General features: G+C 37.0%; 1 protein-coding gene across 1 annotated transcript; it reads right to left on the bottom strand.

The window, feature by feature from the left end:
* Positions 1-1697: 1697 nt before the first annotated feature.
* On the bottom strand, positions 1698-25621 carry LOC111158951 (FMR1 neighbor). Its single transcript, XM_022521308.1, has 6 exons — positions 25303-25621; positions 17482-17601; positions 13571-13711; positions 11876-11972; positions 1948-2099; positions 1698-1804 (listed from the first exon to the last, which is right to left on the bottom strand). The coding sequence occupies exons 1-6, from the start codon at positions 25619-25621 to the stop codon at positions 1698-1700; spliced, it is 936 nt and encodes a 311-aa protein (XP_022377016.1).

The raw sequence follows: 25621 nt of genomic DNA on the forward strand, positions 1-25621 counted from the left end.
ATTAGTACCTAAGACCTGAATTGTCACCAATGTTTTTCATATATATTTTTTAATTCTGTAGAAACTATTTTTAATAAGAAGAACTCAGATCCTGATTTGATGCACAGAAACATAACTATCAACTTTATTTTATATTTGGAAGTAAACATGACAAAAATAAGAACTCCATCAGGTTTAGATGACTGGAACAGGCTCTCCTCTGCTCTGAATGGTTTGTGTTCTTTTCAGCGGGAAAATAATGCTACAGGAGAAAAGTAAAATAGAGTAAAACAACTTGAAAGGACTAGTATACATACATCACACTACTTTGTTAGAAGAGGAAATGATTGCAACAAAGTTCTCAAACTCTGCATATTCAGTGTTACGTTTAACTTACGTATTTTCCGTTTGCCAGTGTATCATCTTATGTTACTGTGAGGCTAAGACAAAATACACTGTGGCAAATACAATGACAATTTCTGAATAACAAGGTGAACTTCCATGCCCCAGTAAATGGCCCACAGAAATCATATTGTTAGTCTATTTATAAAGTCATATATGTGTGTCTGTGTGTGCATGCATATGCACATGTATATATTGCATTAAACTTATATAAAGCAATGATATATAGGTATGTATATACATGTAATCATAATATATATTTATGTATTACCTTAGATATGTATAAATACATATATTTATGTATTTATATATTATATAAAATACCTTATATAAGAATTTTGTTTCTTCTGAGATAAGTCACATTTCTTATTCATCTAGTCCAAACTTCTTATTTTGCAGCTTGGTGAACTGAAGCCCAGGGAAATTAAGGGAATTGCCCAAGTTACCACTGTACATAATGGCAGAACTGAGACTAAAGCCAGAGTCTCCTGACACTAAGATCAATGGTCTGTTATTCCACTCCTCTGCTTCTCTGTAACTGAGGCTAGAACTTAACAATTTAAATGTGAGTATTGCGGGGCACCTGAGTGGCTCAGTGGGTTAAGCCTCTGCCTTCGACTCAGGTCATGATCTCAGGGTCCTCTACTCAGCAGGGAGCCTGCTTCCTCCCCTCTCTCTGCCTGCCTCTCTGCCTGCTTGTGATCTCCCTCTCTCTGTCAAATAAACAAATTTAAAAAATCTTTTAAAAAAATAAAAAAAAATAAATGTGAGTATTGCACTGCAATTTTCAAAGCATTTTCACATACATTATATTGTTTAAGTGATATAAAAAAATTTCAGCTTATGGTATCAAGTTGCTGAAAGGTTAACTTGTCTGTGAAAATGCTATAAGATAATGGCCTGAGTCTCTTGACCATCCCCCAGTCCAATACTCTATTCCCTGATACCTCTCTTCTAACTGACCATTTTATTCTTAGTTGGCTCTTCCTAATTATTATGGAAGGAGGAATCTCCACACCTAGGAGATCTGTAAGCCTAAGGTCCAGGTAGTCCCTGCTGTATGATTCTGGGATCCCTCAACCACTCATAATACTAAATTATTTAAGTTTGGGGAGCAGGTAGCTGAAACTAACAGCTAGGATCCAGGATTGGATTGCAGATCTGTCAGATTCCTGAAGCTACCCTCTTTCGCCTGCCTATCTGGCATGGTCAGTACATATGGGTAACTACAGCCATTAGTATTTAGCGAAGGTGTCTTTCATGGAGCTGCAGAGTCAGAGCAGACAGATTCCACTTATTTCTTCTAACGGGCTGAACTATGGATACCAAACAGTGTGGTACCCAAACAACTTGGCACCTTTCTTGTCCACCTTCCTAGAACCCAAATCTCCCCAGTGATAATACTGTTTCAGAAGCTCATATCCTGTGGTCCAAACATTTGTGGGATTAAAACAAAAACAAAAACAAACAAAACCAACCAACCAATGAAGCACATCAATTGAACCAAGATAGTGGTAAAAGAATCAAACATTAAATACTTCAATTTTATACCCTACTGCTAATTACCTTTGGTCTCCTGCTCTTTTTCATCACCTAAACCTTCCTCCTCTTCTGCCGTTGTCCGTAACATTTCAGCATCCCTCTTTATTTTCTTTCTTTGTTTCTTCAAACCCTTTAAAATTCTGTTGACTCTCCTTCGTAAAGGATTGGCCCATTTGCTGTAATGTTAAAAATTCAAAGTGAAACCTTATTTTTCAACAGTGATAGAACAATAACAATTAGGGTTATAAAAAATGATGGGTTATAAGGAAAAGGCTATTTACCCACATAACTCTTTATACATTCCCACCTGATTATTTAACTCACCATATTTAGCAAATCTGATAGAAAATATTGCACTTGGCTCATTCATATTTATCATTGTAACCACTACTATTACTCTACATAGTGTCATTTTGATAACTTGATCCTCTTCCACAACAGTAATGCTGTCATACCCCCCTTTGCTGACATCAATGTTACTCACACTTCAAGACCCAGCTTATATATTATTTGCCTTGGAAACCTTCCCTTTTACTCCTAGCCTATAGAGATTCTTCTTTCCTATTAATTTAAAAACTAAATGGTAATAGTTCACATTACATTAACAACTTTAATTTTACAAGCTTACACTTTCACTGACTATTGCTATCATTTGGAATTCAGGTGCCCCAAGATCTCTCACTTTCTAAAGATCTAAGCACAAGCCAAGGAGAAAAGCTAGAAATGCTCAAAGCAAAAGTAAGGACGGAAACCCAAAAGAGAAAGGAAGATTTCCATATGATGTTATGAAGAAGTAATGACAGATACATAATCCTAGCCTCAGCTCAAAGCAAGGTAGTGTACAGAAGAGGACACCTGGCTCCTGACAGTGCTACTTAGGTATACAGAGCAACCAGGTTCTTAGCATGTGGGGCCCAGAGATTGACAAGCCTGCCCTTGAAATGATGACTTTGAAGGTAATATTCACTTTTCTCCCCTCAAACTGCATTACTGAGTTGTCACTGAGCTCCACCAAGTAAGACATATATGGAGCAAATAAATACTTTTTCCTCAGTTAATCATAAAAAAGTCTCCAGGCGTAAATGAAATAGTGGGTGAAGGCCAAAAATGTATTTATGATTTACCTATGGCCTCTTTATGTTTTAGTGCTATTAACTTCAGTCTCAAAAAAAATAATAACTGAAACAACTATATAGTTCTCAGTCTCTTGGGGCCAGATGTGGTCCAGAGTGCAGAATATTTCGGGTTTTAGAAAGGTAATATGACATGATATACTGAATATTACATGGCACTTCCATAAGGTCTGAAGCAACATCTCATGATCAAACACAATAATATTTCTATGACAAAATATATGATTGTTCATTTTAAGCATTAACTAATGACTAGAAAATGTCTCAGGTCAGGTCAGCTCAGGTTTTGTTGCCAAATGAGTTTAAAAAAAGTTTTAGGTTTGTAGAACTTTTTGAACTTCAGAATTTTAGATAAGAAATTGGGGATTTATTCTGTTTTTCTAATATGACTTCAGTATATTTTATTTTACATAATTAAAATGACTATTTTTTATCCATAGATTTTACTTTAAATTTAATGGAGTACATTTCACCTTAGTTGACAAAGAAAAATGCAACATGGCCTTATTATTTTGAAATGCACTGCACTAGTCTAGTCTGCAGAGAACTAGGTTTTAGGTTCAGCCTTAACATTCATTACTGAGATCCAAAGTTAGATATTCTACCCAATATCTACTGAGAATGCCCAAGAGGGAAAGTAGGGGTGAAATGATTTGTCCAAAATCCTAGAGGTGATTTTCTTCTTTTTATGTAAAATATCATATTGTGACCAGCATACTCAAACTTGAAACGTACAGATCAACTTGTCTCATACTCATCCACTCGCTGACACATTTGCTCATTTATGAAATAAATACCATTCTCAATACTAGAGACATAAGATGAATAATATATGTGTCCTGCCCTCAAGAAGCTTAAAATTTAGAAGGGAAGACAGCTATATAAGCTGAATTATATCACATTGAGACGATCCAAACAGCAGTAAGCAGAGATTGGTAGGAGACAAAAAGGAAGAAGCCTGACCCAGTCTAGGTTGGTGGTCTGGGGTAAGCTTCCTAGAGGAGGTAACATCTAAGCTGAGGCCTGCATCCAGGGTAGGGAGAGCCAGATAAAGAAGAGTGTTGATAGGAAGATGTACAAGAGCTTTTCAATCAGTGGGTGGTACATTGTGTGAAAAGATCAGAGTGGCAAAGAAGTATGTTGTTTGTAAACATCAAGTAGAGTGGTGTGGCTGGAAACACTAATTGGCTCACTGGGAATTTCTTGTTATACAGATCTATACAGTTGTGAGATTATTTTTCTCTAAGAATTCCCAGGAACCTATAGATCTAGAAGCAGAGAAGTAGTCTGGATTCTATTTCAAAGAAACAAAGGAGCTGGAAAGAATGGACTCATGTATCAGACGATAGGATCCAGGCTAGATAAAGAAATCAGATAATATTAAAAGATAGAAAACAGAAGATAGGGGAAAACAGAGTTAAAGACCCTAGAGGTCTCAATGAGAATAGGTGTAGCAAGAGTAAAAGAAAAGAAAAACCTAGAGGACAAAGCACCTATCTATAGTCAAAGAGTAGTTTGAGGTTCGAAGTTTAAGATTTCAGAGACTCAGAGTTCAATTTGTGATGAATGACAAGATTTAGGATATGAGCATGAAAGTGGGTGGCCAATACAGAATACAGGAGAGATTCCTCAGAATTGAGTGCATCAGGGAACTCTGAAGCTATGGGCTTAGATGGCTCATAACATAGACAGTGAAGCTTCCCAGGTAGATGACCAGATGGAGAAGAACACAACACCTAGCAACTGCCCAGACCAAAGTAAGAGCTCGATAAATAAGGAATAAAAATAAATAATAAATAAATAATTAATAATAAATAAAAGGTCTGGAATTCAGATATTCTTTTTTTTAAGATTTGTATTTATTTATTTGACAGAGAAACAGACAGAAAGAGAGGGAATACAAGCAGGGGAAGTAGGAGAGGGAGAAGCAGGCTTCCGCTGAGCAGGGAGCCTGATGCTGGAGTTGATCCCAGGACCCTGGAATCATGACCTGAGCCCAAAGCAGATGCTTAACGACTGAGCCACCCAGGCGCCCCTAGAATCCAGATATTCTTGAATGCTTTAGAAGATCTTGAATAATATAATAAAATGAAATAATACTATCTTTGGAAGATTAATCTGGCAGGACATTACAGGATGGAATAGAAGGAGCATAGATTAGGAACCCAGGTATATGTCCAAATTGGCTTGGTAAGCATCCTTAATAACTCCCTCCTTCTTAAGGGCACAGCCATATATTCCTATCAAAGTGCCAGGAACCTTCTCCAGGACTCAACTCCTAGCCATCTTCCAAACCCCACTTACAGTTCCAACCTAGTTATATTCTCTTGTGTATAAACTCTTTGGATTAAACACCTTATTCCAGTGCCCTCTGCAGTTCTCAATCCTTTCTTTGCCCTTGGATGCTAGCTAGCCTTTTGTTGTAGGACTGAATGCTTGTGTCCTTAAAACTCATATATTAAGCCCTAACTTCCAGTATGGTTATATTTGCAGACTGGGGTCTCTAAGTAATTAAGCTTAAATGAGGTCATAAGGGTGGGGCCCCAATCAGTAAAACGAATATCATTATAAAAACTAATTTTTCAGTTATTTATTTATTTATATTTTTAAAAGATTTTATTTATTTATTTGAGAAAGAGAGAGAGAGAGCACACAAGCAGGGGGAAGAGCAGAGGGTGAGGAAGAAGCAGACTCCCCACTGAGCAGGGAGCCAGCCCAGGGCTGGATCCCAGGACCATGAGATCATGACCTGAACCAAAGTCAGACACTTAACCAACTGAGCCACCCGGGTGCCACAATTTTTCATTTTCTTAAACTAAAAACCAGAGATTTTGTTTTTTTCTCTCTCTTCCCCTTCTCTCATGCATCAAGGAAAGGCCATCTGAGTACACAGTGAGAAGATGGCCATGTGCAGGAAGAGAGCCCTCGCCAGAAATCAAATCCTCTGGCATCATGATCATGGACTTCTAGCCTGCAGAATTGTGAGAAAATAAATGTCTGTTGGTTAAATCCCCTGGTCTCTGGTGTTGTGTTATGGTAGCCCTAAAAGACTAATACACCTTGGCTCCTTTTTGTTCCTCTCCTGAAACCACGTAACCGGGACAGAAGTTGACAGCATACAAGACCTGGACCAAGCTGTATAAATAGATAAATTTGAGAAGAGGCAAATCTCAGACTCATTCCAAAGGAAAGCAAAAAAAATGACAATGGATTAAGAGAATAGATTACATACTGCAAATAAAGGAAAGTAGTCACCGATGACTCTAAGGTTTATAGTTTGGGAGACTAAAGAAATTATTGATAGAAATGGACAGATGTCAAAGGGAGATGATTTGAGAGAAAAAAAAGATAAGTTCAGTTTTCCACAGGTTGCATTTAAGGTACTAACAGAACCTAATTCATGAAGGCAATTAGAAATTTGGAAGAGGTAGAGGTAAGGATTTCAGGATTCAGATTTTTTTTTAAGATTTTTATTTATTTATTTGACAGAGAGAGAGATCACAAGTAGGCAGAGAGGCAGGCAGAGAGAGGGGGAAAGCAGGCTCCCCACTGAGCAGAGAGCCCGATGCGGTCCTCGATCCCAGGACCCTGAGACCATGACCTAAGCCCGAAGGCAGAGGCTTAACCCACTGAGCCACCCAGGCACCCCAGGATTCAGATTAAAAAAAAAAAGATTTATTTAATTGTTTATTTATTTGGGGGAGGAGAGAGCATGAGAAGGGAGAGGGGTAAAAGGAGAGGGGGAAGCAGACAGCCCGCTGAGCAGGGAGCCAGATGTGGGGGCTTGATCCCAGGACCCTGGAATTAGGACCTGAGCCAAAGAAAGATGCTTAACTGATCGAACCACTCAGTCACCCTCCCCAGGATTCAGATTTAAAAAGAGTTAATCACCCAGAGAAAACCAGAATATTACTATCAGAAAGGACCTCGGGAATTATCTAACTCAATTCTCTACTCTAACTTCAAGAGAAAACCAGTACCAAAAGAAGTTAAACTCACTATAAGACTGGTAGAGAAGACAGAACTAGAATACAGATCTTTTCAAATGTTCTTTCTGATACATACTTGTAATATTCTCTGGTAGATAAGAATAAGACTTTGGAAAACAACCACGGCTAGGAGAACAAAGAAAAGCAAACTGCGATGGATCAGAATGTAAGGGGAACAATGAAATCTAAGGAAGGAAATTTTCAAGAAAGGAGCAGTCAATAATGTACTACTATGTGACAAAAAGTTCAAGTTGGATGGGAATTGAGAAAAGGCCACTGCATTTTGCAATGAGGTTATTAGTTACTTGGCAACAAAATGTTCTTTTTAATAGTACCTACTATTCCAGAATTCTCTAAAATGCTGCCCTTGGAGTCTTTGCAATGGGAACACCTCAGACATATAATCTGCATATAATGAGATTCTCTTATTATTTCAGTAACTAAATTACTTTGAACAGGGTCCAAGAAGAACTGGCTTTATGTGAGTTTCAAATCTATAGTGACTCATGTCAGAGCAGGGTTCCAGTTTGCTCGCATTCTCATCTGATCATGTTTTATCAAAGTTCTTAGAGACTAGCCATACTTTTAAATTTTATAGACTTTATTTCTTTTCTCTGAATTCATATGTACATAATCCAGGAACTTCAAACCTTTCAGCAGTTGGTTAATTACTACATAAAGCTTTTCAAAATAACATTACTAATTATATTGTACAGTATAATGAAACACACAAACATGGGGATTTGAAAATGTAAATGCCTATTTTTAAAATTCAATGGGTGATGATTTTTAGGCAATTTTTGACACATTTATTCCCAATTCTTTACCTCCCTTTCTAAGAAACTAAGCGGTATTAAGACTATCTGCATAATGAAAACCACATTATAAATACAGAGAATCACGCAGCAGGATCTGTCTAAATGTAGAAATTTTCAGTAACAGCCATCTGGCAAGAAGCAACATTGAAAGTGTATGGGGGATGTTCTATTTACATCATCTGTGTATCAGATGATCTACAATCTTTAAAAAAATGGCTTTTTATTAGTTGAGAGAAAACATAGTTTTGTCATTTGCAGACTGAGTTCTGAATTTTTTTCTTAATTCAAAGTTGCAAAAAAAAAAGAAAACAAGAAAATGCACTCCATCTGAGTTTAATAGGCATGGTATTATAATATTTGAATTTTCCACCTTACCAAAGCTATGTACATACTCAAGTATCATATCACTATATAATACACAAATGTTTAACTGGCCTATGCATAGAGATTAAACTTTATCTAAAAACAGATAAAGATTAGAAACTTAATTTGACACTTGAGACTACTATTATTGGCATTCTATTACTGTAACAGGAACAATTCAGACACCGCTCTTCTCCTCTCTCCACTAGAGCCCTCCTCCCTGCTTTCTTTTGTCCTCATCCACCTGATCTTTTCCTTTCTTCATCTCATATATAAGTCTTAAGCCAGCCAGTAACACTTAAACCTAATGAGGCTTCTGATCCCTATTAATGAGAATAAAAATAGATCTTACATAACCTTGAAGATGTAATGAATTTCAAAACTCATCTTATATGCAAGTTTAATAAGGTTATTAGTAGCAAATTCTTAGAAAGTGTTTCACTAATGCTTTCTGCTCCCTTTTGTATATGTGCAACCAGCTCAAGCGGTCTCAAGTTCTCTGTGTACCTGGTTCGTACCACACCTGAACTCAAGTCAAGTAGAAGTAAACTAGAGATTCCATTATAGATTACTCCAGGGGCAAATTTCAGCCACCTCTGCTTACAAGTGATGAGCAGTTAAGGAGGAGACTCCATCTGGATGTACCGGATTCTGTGGGAGCACCCTTCAACCTAAATCTTGTCCTCCCTTCAAAACTCAGCTCAAATAGCACCTCCACTGTGGAACCAGCTCTGCTCTCTCCCACTTATCCTGATCCCCACTGCCTCAGAACTTCGACAAGTTATTGCCACCACTCTTTTAGTCCTTAATTATATTCCGTCTTGTACTGTTATTTAATATATCATGCTTGGGACTTATTTTAAGGTAGATTTAAACTTCTTGAAAGTCGGGCCTATGTCTTGGACATTTCTGTATCCTCCCTAGCACAAGCAGTGACTAAATACGGTCAATTATGGAAAGCATGAATTAGGCACCAAAAGAATGAAATACATTGGCTCTGGAAAGTGATTATCATCTTCCCTTAAACTGCTTTCATTTCTCCCACCTGCTCATATTACTTCTCATTTTTACTTCCTCCAACTCTTGCCTGAGGCAATCTGTAAATAAAACTCACTGTCCAAATTGCAGGAGCTGGGGAATGTCAAGACATCACTTGTTGGCTTACAACTAATGGCTGAGAGGGGAGACGTACAACATCTGAAGGTGTGTATATTTAATGTAGAGGACAGGATCCAGCAGGAGGAGGAGCTTAAGAGTATCTTTCAGTGTCTCAAGAGTTCTTCTAACAAATAGGTCCAGATCATGTTACTGCAGATCTGCTTTTGGCTTTTAGCCCCTCTGATTTAGACAAACAACTGTGTTTGGCTACTTTCTTCTCTTTTTAAAACCACTACATATTGATTTTACTGCTGCATCTACTTCCCTTTTATGTGGTCATTTATTTTACCTACTGCAATATTTTATCTATCTCTTTATTCTTTGAAATGAACAAGAAGTGAGTTAAGGGGATAGTTCTAAAGAGATATCTTGACCCCCAAAAGGCAGAGGGATGGTTAGCAGGCTTTGGCTTCCATTTAAGCTCCTTGTTCGGTATCAAGGATAGGATCTTTATTCTATCACAATTACTAACCTTGCCTCTAACATCAGCTTACCAGGAAAAGCTTGACAGTGCCGCATCCACCCTCGAACACCCATTGTTCCTGGAAATTAAGCTAAGTGGCAAAAAGCTGCCCCCACATAATCCAGGGTTGTAGCAAACAACGCAGGACGTCTGAAGGAACATGCCAGTCTTACACAAAATTGTAAAAAAAATTTAAAAAATAAACAAATAAATAAATCATAGTGAACCAAAATTTTTGGCGTTCAGTAAACATACTATTCACATTGTTCCAGTCTCAAGCAGTTTATACTATGTAGAAAGAAGAAAATATATTCTTATCAAGGAATAATTCTTTGAATTTCATTTTAAAGAAAAATCCAGTGTACCTGAATATCCCCACAAAACTCCTTGGCAGAGACACAATACAGAGGCTATAATTAAATGATTGTACCGGGCCTGTTACACCAGGCTCCAGATTGCATGGCATAATCCTAGCCACAATTTTCTAGTAAATATGATTTCATTTTTATTCAGAGTTATCTTTTATCTGAAATCAAACTTGGAAGAAGGAAAGGTCAAAAATTCCACTCCTATTCCCAATCATCTGTGGAAAGAAAGAAAATGAGAGAGGCCTAGGGATTACACACTCAGTACTGGAAACTAAGTAAAAATGGAAAGAATTGTCAGCAAACTGGAGGAGTTGAAATGCTGTGACTCCATGTGTCTTCAAAATGGTCTGAGAAAATGATATAAGCGATGAGAAACTTTAAATTACTGTAAGACTGTCTTCCAGGCTATCCAATGCCAGCTACTATATTTCTTTATTCATTCAACCACTCATTTATTCAACAAAAATATATTAAGTGCCTTAATATATATATTAATATATATCTTAATATTAATATATATAATATATATAATATATATAATATAGCACCTTGCTATGGACTGAAAATACAGTGTTGAATATGACACACTCATCAAACACAAGCAAAATGTACAAAAAAGAAAAAAAACACTTAATGACCTTTATGGAAAATAAGGTAACTTGTGTATAGTATAGTGTCAATCTTCCAGTGAAATCTAAACAATTTTTTGGTACCTCAAATACCACTTTCTCATTAACTTGAATAAACACATCAGAGAAGCTTAATCTTCAATAGGTGACTTTGCTTTTTCTTTTCTTTTCTTTTTTTTAAGATTTATCCAGTCATTTGAGAGAGAGAGAGCACACATGCATGGTGCAGGAGTGAGGTGGGGGTGGGAGGTGGTGAGGGAGAGGGAGAGAAGCAGACTCCCCACTGAGCATGGAGGCTGAGGCCAAACTCCATCTCAGGACCCCAAGATCCTGACCTGAGCCGAAATCAAGAGGCGGACAACCAGCCGAGCCACCCAGGCACCCCAGGTACCTTTTCTTTCCCTGAGAACTGAAGAAAATACCTACGTGCATGGTCATGCTAGTGCCCTTATACAAACCTGAGAGTGAGTGCCTCCTTAAATTTTGTGCTCCAACTGTCTCACTCATCCTGGCCCTGCTCTTTATCTCCACATCCACTGTTCCAGTAGGTAGAGAGGTATTTTTTAAAGCCTTAGAAACATCATGCCAATAGGCCCCTGGGATTTTTTATAAGATGGTAAGAAGAAATCTGATACAAATTGGCTTGAAGACAGACCAAGGCTTTTAAGACCCAATAGTAGATGACCAGCTACTAGATGGAGACAACACTTCTGGGAACTCTTCTGACTTGCAGTTAATAACCACTTCCACTCACACACTCCCAGCTCACTGATGTATTTTTCCTTCCAATTGTGTGATGAGGGAAGGTACAGACTATGCAAGAGAATGTCTAAATTTATGGAAAAATAAAATAACATGCATTTAAGAATATTATGGGAACTCTATTTTGGGTTTTTCTTAAGCTACCTTCTTTTAAACAAAAGGGACCCAAACATAATCCTTGTGTTTCTAGTGCATACGAATAAATGTGTCTACACAGAAATATCCAAATACACTCAGCAATCAGCAAATAAAAGTTTATGTTTGCCTACCTCCTCCGGCAAAGAGCGCAGCAATAAATGGGCAGACATCCCAGGATGATCATGCTGATCACACCAAGCCCAAACATCCGGAACATCTGTGTAGGCTCTGTTGGTTTAATTATATCCTGTTACTTTTATGACTTAAGCAAGAGAAGCAAATCTGAGCTCTTTCATAAAGTTTTTATTTAAAAAACTACCAGTGAATAAAGCAAAATAAGGAGGTATTCTTATATGACAGGTAAATATCTTTGCTACTCTATCAGAAGCAGGAGTTTATGAAATGTTCTTGAAATACAATTAAACACTACACTTGAAATACATGCTTCCCAAAGGAAGCCTTAGCAAAATGATCCTACTGTTTTTGCTAACAGACTTAGTAAGACTCATACTATATATTTCTTCCTATAGCTTAAGCGTGTTTTTTCCCTTGGCCATGTTATACATTCTCAAGCAGTCAAGGAGTGACTTAATCTATGAATAGTTAATTTGTTAAAGGAATGGCTTCTTAAATGTTTACTTCAAATTATAAAACATTGAACAAGAAATTAAGAATTTGCAGGTGAATAAGCATATTTTATTCATTTTTAAGATTTGATTTATTTATTTATTTATTTATTTATTTATTTGCTTTAGAGAGAGACTAGAGGGAAGGACACAGGGAATGGGACAAGCAGACTCCACGCTGAATACAGAACCTGCTGAGAGCTTGATCTCACACCCCTGAGATTAGGACCTGAGCTGAAACCAAGAGTTGGACACTCAACCAACTGAGCCAGCTAGGTGCCCCAAGCATATTTTATTCTTATATTCATTTGGAAATGCATTCTAATATGATTGGGGAATTATAAGTCACGGTTCAATTTTCCCCTCTATAAAGACCAAATGTCTCTTCACACATAATATAAAAACTAAACTGATGAATGAATTATAAACAACATGTGACAGTGTTGAAATTGTAATACTATATTCATGATCAGGTTTCAGTTTCCATTATTAATACTAGATGTTCAACAAAGAGCTGTAAATTGAATAGGGACTATATTAATCTAAGACATTGTTTTGCATGCATCCTTTTTGTAGTATTTGTTAGTGTTTAATCATATCTAATATGCCCTCATGGGACCAACTGGTAATATGTCCCTACTGTCCAAATGCAGGAGCAAAAACAGATGGTCTAGTTCTTAAAACTTCGTAAAGAGAAAAAAAAAACAACCTTAAGAACTTGATTCAAAAATAATAGAACAAAAAGAAACTAATAAACAAACCTTAACAAGGAACATTTGAGTCTATTGTTACATACCGAGATGTTGAAGAAAAGATAAATGGGAAGAATTCTACTCAAGTAGGAAGAGAAGTTAAGATGAGAGCAATAAGCTAAGGCATGCCTGATTGGTATCTTCTCCCAGGCACTGAGGGTCATGTATCATAAAGTCTGAAATCTTTTGAAGAAGACAGAGAGTGGCCAAAGCAAAAGAAAAGATAAGACTAATTCTGAACTGCCAAAGTCACATCCAAGGGCTAAGCAGAAACTGTTCATGAATAGATGCCTAACGACCTTAGGGCTTTCACAGAGTGTTGCTCTAGGGCTGGGAGCCCCCTTTAGGTGTGAAGCAGGGAGATCGAAATTTAAATTTATGCCATTGTGACCTATTTATTTGATATTTTTTAAAAAGAAATAAAATAAATGTAAGAGGATGAACTTACTGTCTTTTAATGGGGCAAAACAGCTGAAGTTACTGGTCCTGAAGGATGTGTAACAGCATTTGTATCCCAAACATTCACTCCTGTTATAATCTTGCAGCTCATTGCAAGCCTTCACTACCTGATTCACCTTTGGAATGCACGCTTTCAGAAACAAAATCCAAGAAAAAGAACTCAGTATGGTTAATAAGCATTTTCCCTAATTAAATAATGACTGCAAAACAAAAAAAAAATCATTCAAACTGGTGCGTTTAAAGACTGAATGACATATGCAAAGTGATGAATGCTGAAAAGAATAAGAGTTAAGCTAAAAATTATCACAAAGTTATTAACATCACATTTCAATTCTAGGTGAACTGCAGAAAAATATAAATTGTTAACAGGTCATTGGTAAGGCAGTTTTAAAAGGACTATAGATTATAAACTGAGTAGTAGGATACATATATAAAACAGAAGGAGCTAAATAACAAGAAATATCAAATGTCTTTAAAACCGACACCTTGTTAAAATAATACCATTGATATCCTCTCACTCAATTCTTCTAAGCTACAGAAATTCATTAAATATGTCAATGAAAATGAATATAGGTAAAATTCACAGTTTATTGCTAGAGTATAAGGTAAGTGGTACTACTGATATTGACCTACTTTCTGTGAACACTTACCATATTAGCACTACAGTATGTTTTAAGATTCTTCCTTTTGGCCTTAAATTATGTCTCTATAATTTTGAATAGGCAATGATTTATAGCATGAACACCAAGGTTCATGCAACTGCAATAAATCCATACATATCTGAATCTATAAGATTTGCAAGCTCATGAATAGATAAATAAATAAATAAAGATGCACAAGCTCAAATACCTGATTTTAAAAAATCTTGTTTTATAAGCAAATGACGTATAAACAAATGACAACCAAATAGACAGACATCATGTTTTATATTCAAAAAGAAAACTTCCACAGTATGGCTTAAGGCCAACATAAATTCAGTTCACTCTCCAATACGATCAACAACTACGGACTTAGAAAAGTAATAACTGATATTTCATGATCGCTCCAAAGAACTTTAATGTCAACAAAGAACAATATCATGGTTACAGGCATACATAATTTTTTATCTCTTAGTATATATATACTAAGAGATAAAAATTATAAAAAATGAATATATGTATGTGTGTGTGTGTATATATATATATATATACACACACACACATACATATATTCATTCTCCTTTTTAAAGATTGGCAATTCCTAAAACTAAAGTAAAAGTAATAATAGCTACCATTCACTAGGTATCTATTTGGGCCAGGTTCCTTGCTTTACACACATTTCTAATTTTCACAACAAACTCTCAAAATGAGTTTCAAAACCCCCATTCTAGAAATAAAGAATCAAAGTAATCTGCAAGGCCATAAATTTAATGCATTTCTAGCTGACTTGGATATTCATTTCCCACACATTTTATACATGTGAGAGTTTGGTCTACTTTCTTTTTATCTGACAGAGAGAGAGAGAGAGAGATCACAAGTAGGCAGAGAGGCAGGCACAGAGAGCGGAAGCAGGCTCCCCACTGAGCAGAGAGTCCGATGTGGGCCTCGATCCCAGGACCCTGAGACCATGACATGAGCCAAAAGCAGAGGCTTAACCCACTGAGCCACCCAGGCACCTGGTCTACTTTCTTGTTATATACACTGGGCAATCTATTCTCCAATTCTGCCAGGCCCACAGTGATTTCCTCCCTCAGGCTGGACTGCATTGGGAATACCATGTTCATTCCTAGGCACCAGACACTCAAAAAACGGTGACTAGAGTCAGGGCCTGGTCAGAGATGGTATGAACTTACTGCGTGTTGAATTTACTATTGGCATTGCTCAAAGACCAATTTCCAGGAATGGAAGTCAAAGAAGAGATTTTAAATCACAGAAGAGACTGGACTGTATGATCTCTAAGATCCCATCTAATGTTGAACTTCTGTTATTTTATACTGAAATTGCATCTGATGGACTTTATGCCAGATACTAAAATTAGCTTTCAGACTTAAATTACCAAGACACCTGTATTTTGAAGAATAAAAAGGGTAGACTAATTTTTATCAGGTTTCTGTATATAATTTTGTCCAAAGAGAGAACGATCATGTGACCTCTCGAGCTTCCCTGCCAGTCTGTCTCAAGGTTATCACTTTAATGAGCAAGAGATAAATCTTTGATGAACAACAGCCTGATGACAAAACGGCAGGCTTTTTTTTTTAGTGCTTATGTGGGGAGAGTGTTCCTTTTCAATTATACACAGGAGGAAATAAATTGGTTAAAAGTACTTCACATCTTATGAACTCGTAGTTATTCTTTTCAAAGAGAAAGCATATGCATTTCATAAATATTTAATCCCTGTTTTTGAAAGATTTGAATCAACCTGGGCCCAAAGTTTCTTTTAAAATGAACAGTCTGATTTTGTTGGGTGTCTCATACCAGGTTGAAGGAATATTTTGGAATGCAGATATTCATATTTAAGCTATTTTTAAAGGTGGCTTCAGTGTTTGTATAATGTTATTAGAGGTAATTATGGGACAGTGTATGTCTGTTATCTCCATAAGCTCTAAAGCTTAAATCATCATCTGTTGTTGTTTATGAACAACTTTGGCACTCAGTAACCATTTTTTAAGTTTCACAACATACCACCTTCTCAAATTTCTTTCTTTTTTTTTAAGTTTTATTTCTATTTTTTTAAAGATTTATTTATTTGTTTTAGAGAGAGTGTGTGTGAGCTGGGGTGCAGGGCAGGGCAGAGAGAGAGGGAGAGAAGCAAACTCCTGGCTGAGTGTGGAGCACCATGAAAGGCTCAATCTCATGACCCTGAGATCATAACCTGAGTTGAAATCAAGATTTGGATGCTTAACTGACTGAGCCACTGAGGCACCCTGATTTTTATTTTTATTTTTTTACAGTAAACTCTATGCCCAACATGGGGCTTAAACTTACAACCCCAAGATTGAGATGCTCTACCGACTGAGCCAGCCAGGCAACCCCTCAAATTTCTCTTTGTTCACTCAACTTGACCATGACCATTTTTAAAGTTTATTTAAGGTCCTCATTTATTTTGTTATTCTCATTAGTAGTAGGTGTTATAATGCCTGTTTTGTACTGGATGAAACCAATATAGAGAACTGTGAAGAGAGTTATGCAAGATCACAGAAAAATTAAGTGGTAGACCCTGAAATTAAACAATGGATACAATTTTGTGCTTATATATGTACATCAAATTTTGTTAGAATAAATTCTCATGATTTTTAATAAAAGCTTCATCCTTGTAATTCATGTATCAATTTATTTGAAGATTCTCCTTGAAAGGGCACCACATGCTGTAGAAAATGACACATGTTTATTTGTGGTTAATAATTCTCAGAGGTCATCATGTGCTTGATAAACACATTATATACAGAATCACAAAAATATGATGTGACTTGAAACCTGAACTTTTTATCATTAAAACAGATGGGAGAACATCTGGTATAATCCATAACATCAGAGCCACACAGTTCCCTGATTAATGCTAAAGAAGATATTGATTTCACAATATTGCGTCAGTGACTAAATTTCAGGCAATGCCAGTAAGATAAATTATGAAAGGTTTAGATATTTGTGAAGGAGAAGCATTTCCATAAAGAGTTAACATTTATGGAATGTCTTAAAAGTACAGTTTCAGGTCATCCTCACAATTCTTTGTGGTATTTTTATTTTAAAGATGAGGACACTGAAGTTCAGAGATGTTACCTCGCCTAAGGCAAAGGGCAGAATCAGCATTAAAACTCAGGTCTGGCTCTCCCCGGTGCCAATAGCCCACACTGCCTCCTAAACATGTAATTACTCTTCAAAAAGAGAACAGTGGGAGGAAAAAAAAAAAAAACAAAGAACTTACTTGTTGGAAAGAAAAAATTTAACAGAGCTTCCCAAATGGAAGTTTTTTCCAGAGACCGTCCATTAGCATCTTCACCGCTCCACAGAATATGTTCACTTGGAGACACAGAATTCGAGAACCCTTAAGAAACAGTGAAATTATTAATCCCAAAGTATAAAGCATTGATCACTTTTTATGACCCTTTAGTAGTAATTACCTTTTGCTTAGTTAAATTAATTATGGAAAGTCTAAGGACTAACAGGTATTATACTTACATCTCATAACAGCTTAGGTACTATTAATCAGAATGTGATTCTGCTGAAAACTGAAAAACTAAGTATTAATATTTTAAAATTTTTTAATTAAAAATAATTTTAAAATGCTTAAGCCATAGGCTAACACATCTTATTATTGTGCTATAAACTGAATTAAAATACTGAATTTGCCTCTGACAAACAACATTAACATTCAGAGGCCCAACCAATTAAAAACTTGGAAACAGTATGTATCCCAACTAAATCAGACCCCATCACAGAAACTCTTGGCATATATTGATGGCTTCTTTATTTACTGATAAAAATGAAGCCCTTAGACATTGTAAAACTCTCCTTATCCTTCTTCCTCAACACTTCAAACAGACCGCTGTTAGTTTTATTTGCATCATTCCCTCTGATACAAGAGGAAAGTATATCTGTCTTTGTTCCTGTAGCATGGATTTGTCCATATCATTCAATATTTTTCAAGACAATCTTTAATAATTTCACAGTATTCCATTATATAGCCCTATTACAACTAAGTTAACCATTCCCCCATAGAAAGACATTTAAGTTATTCACAAGATATTGATATTATAAAGAATACTGCATAGAACTCATAGATACAAAAACAAAACAAAACTCATAGACAAAGAAGAGATTGGTGGTTGCCAGAGACAGGTGGTAGGGGTAGATGAAATGGGTTAAAGGAATCAAAAGGTACAAAATTCCAGGTATAAAATAAATAAGTTCTGGGGATGTAATGTACAACACGGTGACTGTAGTTAATAATACTGTATTGCATATTTAAAGTTGCTAATAATACTGTATTGCATATGTAAAGTTGCTAAGAGAGTAGATCTCAAAAGTTTCCATCACAAGAAAAAATCATTTGTAACTATGTACGATAATAGATGTTAACTAGAATTATTGTGATCATTTTGCAATATATACAAATATCTAATCATTATGTTGTACACCTGAAACTAATATAATGTTATATGTCAATTATACGTCAGTGAGATAAAAAGAAAGAACACTGTAATGATAACCCCTGGAACTATATATTTGCCGGTAGCTATGAAAAATACCTTAGGATAAATTAGTAAAGAATGGCTCTTGATTTTGGTGACACTACCTTCTAGCAAGCCTGCCCAAAAGTACACTTCTACCAGTAGTGCAGGTAAATACCAGTTTTCTCGCACCCTAGACTTTTTGTTGCTGTTTGCCAGTTTGATGGCGAAATTAATGGTATTTCTTTTGTTTTAATTGCACCTTCAGTCATCAGTGAGCTTACATCTTTTTTTTTTTTAAGATTTTATTTATTTGACAGAGAGAGAGAGATCACAAGTAGGCGGAGAGGCAGGCAGAGAGAGAGAGAGAGGAGGAAGCAGGCTCCCCACTGAGCAGAGAGCCCGATACGGGGCTCGATCCCAGGACCCTGGGATCATGACCTGAGCCGAAGGCAGAGGCTTTAACCCACTGAGCCATCCAGGTGCGCCGAGCTTACATCTTTCATACATTTGTTGTATAATAGAGAACTTAAGCTTTAGTCTGTCACATATGTTACAAATATTTTTCAAGGTAGTCAGCTATCTTTATATTTTTTATGATGTTTTGGGAAGTTCAAAAGTTTCAAGTGTTTTATGTAATCAAATGTATCAATCTCTTCCTTTACTATTTCTGCCTTTTGGGTCATGTTTAGAAAGATATTCTAAATTCCAATATTTCCTTCTACCACTTTTTTTAAAGATTTTATTTATTTATTTGAATGACAGAGAGTGAGTGAGAGAGAGCACAAGCCAGGGGAGGCACAGAGAGAGAGGGAGGAGCAGACTCCTTGCTGAGCAGGGAGCCAGATGTGGGACTCCATCCCAGGACCCTGGGATCATGACCTGAGCTAAAGGCAGGCACTTAACTGACTGAGTCACCCAGGTGCCCTCCTTCTAACACTTTTGAAATTCATATCTTTAATCCACCTGGAATATATTATGAAGTAGGGATGCTTTTTTTCTAGTTGTCCAAATACATAAAGTCCATCCTTTCCTACTTATGATACTGCCATCATATTCTAGGTCATTAAAGAGTTATAAATCTGATTCTTAAATTTTCTACTCTGTTCCATGACTCTATGTGTTCATGAACCAATAGCACCACTGTTATAATTTATCTTACACTGTTATATGTTTTAATAACTGATCTGGCAATCCTTTCATTAGTCTTCATTATCAACATTTTATTCTTAACTCTGAAGAATTTTTTAGATGAAGCTTAGAATCATTTTATCAAGTCAAAAAAATTAATAATATTTTTATTGCAATTATGTTCACTTATTTAAAATTCATTAAAAATATTTATTGTGTGTCTCATGTGCTTGGCACGAATTCAGTTATATGTCAGCTCATTTGAAATGAAGTGATAACTGTACAGTATTTTTACACCCAATAATAGGTTTGTTTTCTCCACTCATTCAACTCTCTTTTTCTCTCCCTGAGTAAGGTTTATTGTTAGATTCATGCAGGTCCCATGCCTTATTCTTACTATGTTTACTCCCTAATATCATATATATTTTGCTATGTGAATATAATCTATTTCATTACATTTTCTAGTTGATTTATTGCTGGTATGTAAGAAATCTATTGATTTGGGTTCATGTATATTCTGATTCACTACCTTATTTGACGCTCTTTAGCTCTCCACTGTTCTCCAGTTTCATTCCAGATCTATACAATCATATTATCACTAAATATAGATGGTTTTGCCTCCTTTCTTTCCAATACTAACAGCTCATTTCTTTTTCTTCTCTCACTTCATTGCTAGAACTTCTGAAACTATGGTGAAAAACAGCTATGATAATGGGCATACTATAGTCGATCCTGACTCTAATGAGAATGCACTAGTGTTTCAACATTAAGTATAACTGGCTGCTGACTTAATGTGTGTGTGTGTATGTATATATATATATATGTATATATATATATATATATATATATATATATATATGATAGGATATCAAAATTACCAACGACACCAAAAAAAGTTGACATAACTCACCATACAGCAAACCTTTATAAAATCCCCCTTAACATCTCTATTCTTTCATCCCAGGGAGCAGTTAAACTGTCCTTTCCTCTCTCCAAAATCTCCCATCATCCCTCATCTAAGTCTTCTCAGATCTTCCTCTTCACCCTATTAGGCTCCAGACTCTTTCTCCTCTGGCATTGTATTTCATAGGCAGAATAACTCCATCCTCTCTGCCTCTAATTTGCATGTGTACACTCATTATGCTCAGCAAACAAAAGATTAGGCACCAGCGTCCTTAAAAGGCAGGAAGAAATGGTAAAAAAAAAAAAAAACAATTATGTTTCCCCGTCACAAAGAATTTTATTTTTTAATTTCCCTGTTACAAAAAGAGACTGAAAATCTAACTACATTTAAAAAAGAAAAAACAGACTCAAAGCTGCAGGATCCATGGGTATGAGACCTGTGCAATCTACAGAGTCTGGCTCTTAGAAGGACCCTACTCTTGGGGTCCTAGTTCTGCTATCATCTTGAAATGTGTAATAAATTTTGAACAAGGGACCTTGTATTTTCATTATGCAAATTATGTTGCCAGCCCTACTCAGCAGGAAAGTCTCTCAGATGAGGAACTGTATTAAAGAGTGAGGAGACAGAATGGGAGTAGTGGCTAATGGTATCACATTGGAGAAGTTCGGTTGGGACTTTTCTGGGCTTTGGTCTCAAATAGACCTGAATTTGCATTCTGGCTCTGCTACATAATCGTTGGTGAACTTCAAATCAGTAAATTTCTCTTTGCCTCAATTTATTCATCTGTAAAATGGAGATAATGTTTATTTTGAAGGATTGTAAGGAGTAAATGAAGTAAAAAATGAAGTGCTTAGTACAATGTAAAACGGGTAAATATTTTGTCATACATCCTCCATTGTTTATTTTAATTTTATTGCTTATAATTTTAAATTTAATAACATTACTTTGTTTTCAGGATATTTATTTTTATAAATAATTGTCATAGTAGCAAAGGTGACCAGTTTTCAATTTATAATTGTGCTATAGTTTCCTTTTAAAATATATATATTTATGTTAAAAAAGTGGGGCAGTTCAACAAAAGATGAAAAACTGGTAACATTAAGATAATCAAGAACTATGCAGGTGTTATACAAATGACCAAGGCAGGAGAAACACTTATCTAGTGAAATCTCAATTTTTAGACAAGATAACAGAAACCTAAAGAGGTAAGGTGACTCATCAAAGGTCACACAGCACGTCAGTGACAGAATCAAGATAACTTAGGTCTCCTAACTCCTAATTCAGAGCTCCTCCAAACACACCACATGCACAAATGGTTAAAACAAGAGCAAGCATGGTGCTTAATGAGGTACATGGCAAGCAGCCAGACCTTCTTTTAATATGCACTGCCTCGTTCATTCCCCATGGAGAGCAGGTAAGTGAAGTATTCTAATATAATAATACAGAAACTAGTCACATGGTTTTGTCAATGGAGCTGAAGTATTTTGAAAATACTACCTATTAGTAAATCTTTATTTCTTGTTTTATGTTTTAAATCTCCCTGAAAAAGATGTGCAATGAAGACTGATTCAATAGGTTACAGAAAATTGGTAAAATAGGTGGGATCAAATTCTCAGTCCCCAATCTGCTAGTCTCCTCATCCTGTATGTCACCAGTCTTTATGTCCTCTACATAAATATAACCTGAAAAGCAAAGTGGCTTGGGGACCCGAATGAAAATATGAAACTAGAAATATCCCGGAGCTACCTCAAGTCCTTCAACTTCAAATTCCATTGGTGACATTAAGTCTAAAAGAACTCAGAATTGTCTGTCTAGGAAAGAGAAGGGGAAATTTAGCTCTAGGACCATGTAAATTTCACCATAATCCTCCAGGCCATGGAGGCCGCTTACTCTTCAGTGTGTATTAGTTTGCTAAGGTTGTTGACACAAAGAACCATAAACTGGGTGACTTAAACAATAGAAACTGATTGTCTTACAATTCTGGAGGCTAGAAGTCCCAAAATCAAGATGTCAATAGGATTGGTTCCTTCTGAGGGCTGGGAAGAAAACCTCTCTCCTTGGCTTATATACAGCGGTCTTCTTCCTGTGTCTATTCATTTGGTCTTTTCTCTATGAATGTCTAACTCTGTGTCCAAATTCCCCCTTTCTATAAGGACACCAGTCCTATTGGATTAGGGCTCACTTCATTTTAATTTGATCACCTCTATAAAGACCTTTGCCCCAAATAAAGTCACATTCTGAGGTACTTTGGTTTAAAATTCTAACTTTTTTTCTGGAAGGGACACAATTCAACCCATAACACACTGCATTTAGTTAAATTAATTAAGTTAAATCATTTAAAATGCAAAATGATACTTAATCCATCCAGTCACATATCACCTCCTGGGAATCTGGGAAATCTGACAATATAAAGAATGAATCATGGATTATTTTAGGAGAAAACATGTTAAACCTATATTGGAAAAAGTCCCCAAGGAAATAAAGAAATCACACTGAATAACAGTATTCTTTTTTTGTAAGAGTTCTACTCAAAATAGAAATAGAAAATGAAGAAATCATGGACTAAGAAAAAAATGATGTACAATTTATAGTTTTGTTTTTTAACTTACTTTTTCAGAGAATGAAAAAGCTCTCAGTTTGTAAGGCTCTCAAATGTATTTGTAACTAACATTTACAAATACAGTAAAAGTAATTCAGAAATACTTTGGTATTTTAGATGAATAGAAGAAAAAATAAATATGAATAATTTGAAGTAATATGATTTGCAAGCAATCATTTAAAAAGTATCTTAAGATATTTGTGAAAGAGCAAAAATTATATTTTCCCAACTTATGTAAAATAGCTGATAGAAGAATGAACAGCATATACTTTATTTAGTTTTGAATTTCGTCCCCCACCAAAAGTTACAAACCCACAAAGTTATGACATAGTATACAGAGGTCTGTTCCATTTACTGACAATGCCTCTGCTCAATTTTTGCCTCCTTCTTTGACTGTAGGAGGACCTTGGTTGGGGGGATGGAAGGTCCTGGAGCAGGCAGGGAAAGAAAAGTCCTTGAGCTTAGAGGTGGAGGGATAAGGTTGGAGCTTGAGTGAGGGAGAAAGACTGTGGGAAAGCCAAGGCCTTTATGCAGATGAGGAGACAGAATACCATTGAGAGGGAGCTGTGAGGGAGGGCAGGCCAGGGGTTAAGGTAGAGAAGGTACTTTTGAGAAGGCCAACTTGGAGCTAAGGAGAGAAGGCTGTGGGGAAAGGAAAAGTATTTGAGTGAGGGACAAGAAATATTTGAAGAAGGAGGTGGGAAAGACTTTGAGGAAAATGAGGCAGCAAGACCATTGAGTAGACAGAAAAGAAGGCTCTGGGGCAGAAGGAGAGAGTACCTTTGAGCAGTGAAGGAGGAAAAACTTAAGGGTAGGGAGAAGGAGGGCCTTTGGAGGGCTGAAAGAGGCCTCTAAAAGGATAGTGAGCAAAGAAGGCCCGAAGGAGGGTAATAAGGAGGTAAGAAGGATTTTGAGCAAGGGGAGGAGGGACTTCGTGACATTAAGTTAGAGAGAGGACGGCATGAAGTTAGTGAATGAAGGCATTTTTCCAAGGGAGGTCTGGAGTGAAAACCTGGAGCGAGGGGAATCAAGGGCTTTGTGAGATAAAGAAGAAAGGCTTTTGAGGAAGGGGAGAGGAGGCCTGTAAGGTGAGCAAAGGAAAGTCATCCTGGGGAGGTGAAGAATGAAAAGACCTTGATTGAAAGTTTGAGCGGTGAGGGAGGGAATACATCTACCAGGTAAGGTGACAGAGAGAAGGCCTTTAGGAGTATAAGTAAAGAACACGTTTTTAAGAAAGGGAGGAAATCGCAATTCTGCTCCTAGGTATATGCCCAAGAGGGCTGAAATCACATTGACACAAACACTGTACACAAATATTCACAGCAATATTACTCATAATAACTGACAATCAGAAATAACCCAAATGCCCAGAACATAATCAGTGTATACACAAAATGCAGGATATTCATGCAATGGAATATTATTCATCCATTAAGATGAAATGAAGTACTGATACGTGCTACAACAGGTGTATATCTCAAAAAACGTCATGCTAAGTAAAAGAAGCTGGATTTTCACTTGGGTGGATGAAAACATTTTGGAACCAGGTAACGGCAGTGGCTTTGCAAGAGTGAAATATACTAAATGCCACCAACTCATTCGCTATAAAACGGGCCATTTTCTGGGAGGGAAATTCACCTCCGTTTAAAAAAAAAAAAAAGGCTGGGGGCTGAGGGAGATTAGAATTTTAGAATTTTGTAGGTTGGAAGTCGGCAAAGGGAGGTCGAGATGAAAGGCCCCGGGAGGAAGGGCTTTGGGAGGGGCTCTGAGGGACGCGAAAGGGGAGAGATTAGGGGATTATGGGGAGGAGAAGCGGGGAGGTGGAGAGGCGCGGGGGCGGGAGGGGGGGTTGGAAAAGCGGGGGGGGGGGCGGGGGGGAGCAGGGGCGGGAGATAGAGACGCAACTGCGTGGCTCGGCAGAGGCTGGCCACGGCCACTCACCGGTGTTCAGGTAGTAGCACAGCAAAAGCAGCATCCAGACGGCAAGCAAGAGCAGCCCAAAGCACTTGTGGGCCCACATCTTCAGCAGAGAATGGCGCGTCTCCGCCCGCAGGCCTCGCAGAGACGCTTGCCAGCCGGGCTGAGGCGTGGCTGCCATGAGGGCCTGGTGCCCGGGGATGCTGCCCCCTGGGTGCGACCCGATGGCTGCATTATCCGCACTACACCCCGCCTCACAACCTAGCAGCCTGGAGCGAGGCCCTCGCAGGACCCTGGGCTTTGATCTAGTCCTCCCCAGAATCAACCTCCCCTCGGAAGCCAT

This window comes from Enhydra lutris, unplaced genomic scaffold, assembly GCF_002288905.1.
Source record: "Enhydra lutris kenyoni isolate GAN:26980312 unplaced genomic scaffold, ASM228890v2 scaffoldscaffold65, whole genome shotgun sequence".
NCBI lineage: Eukaryota > Metazoa > Chordata > Mammalia > Carnivora > Mustelidae > Enhydra > Enhydra lutris.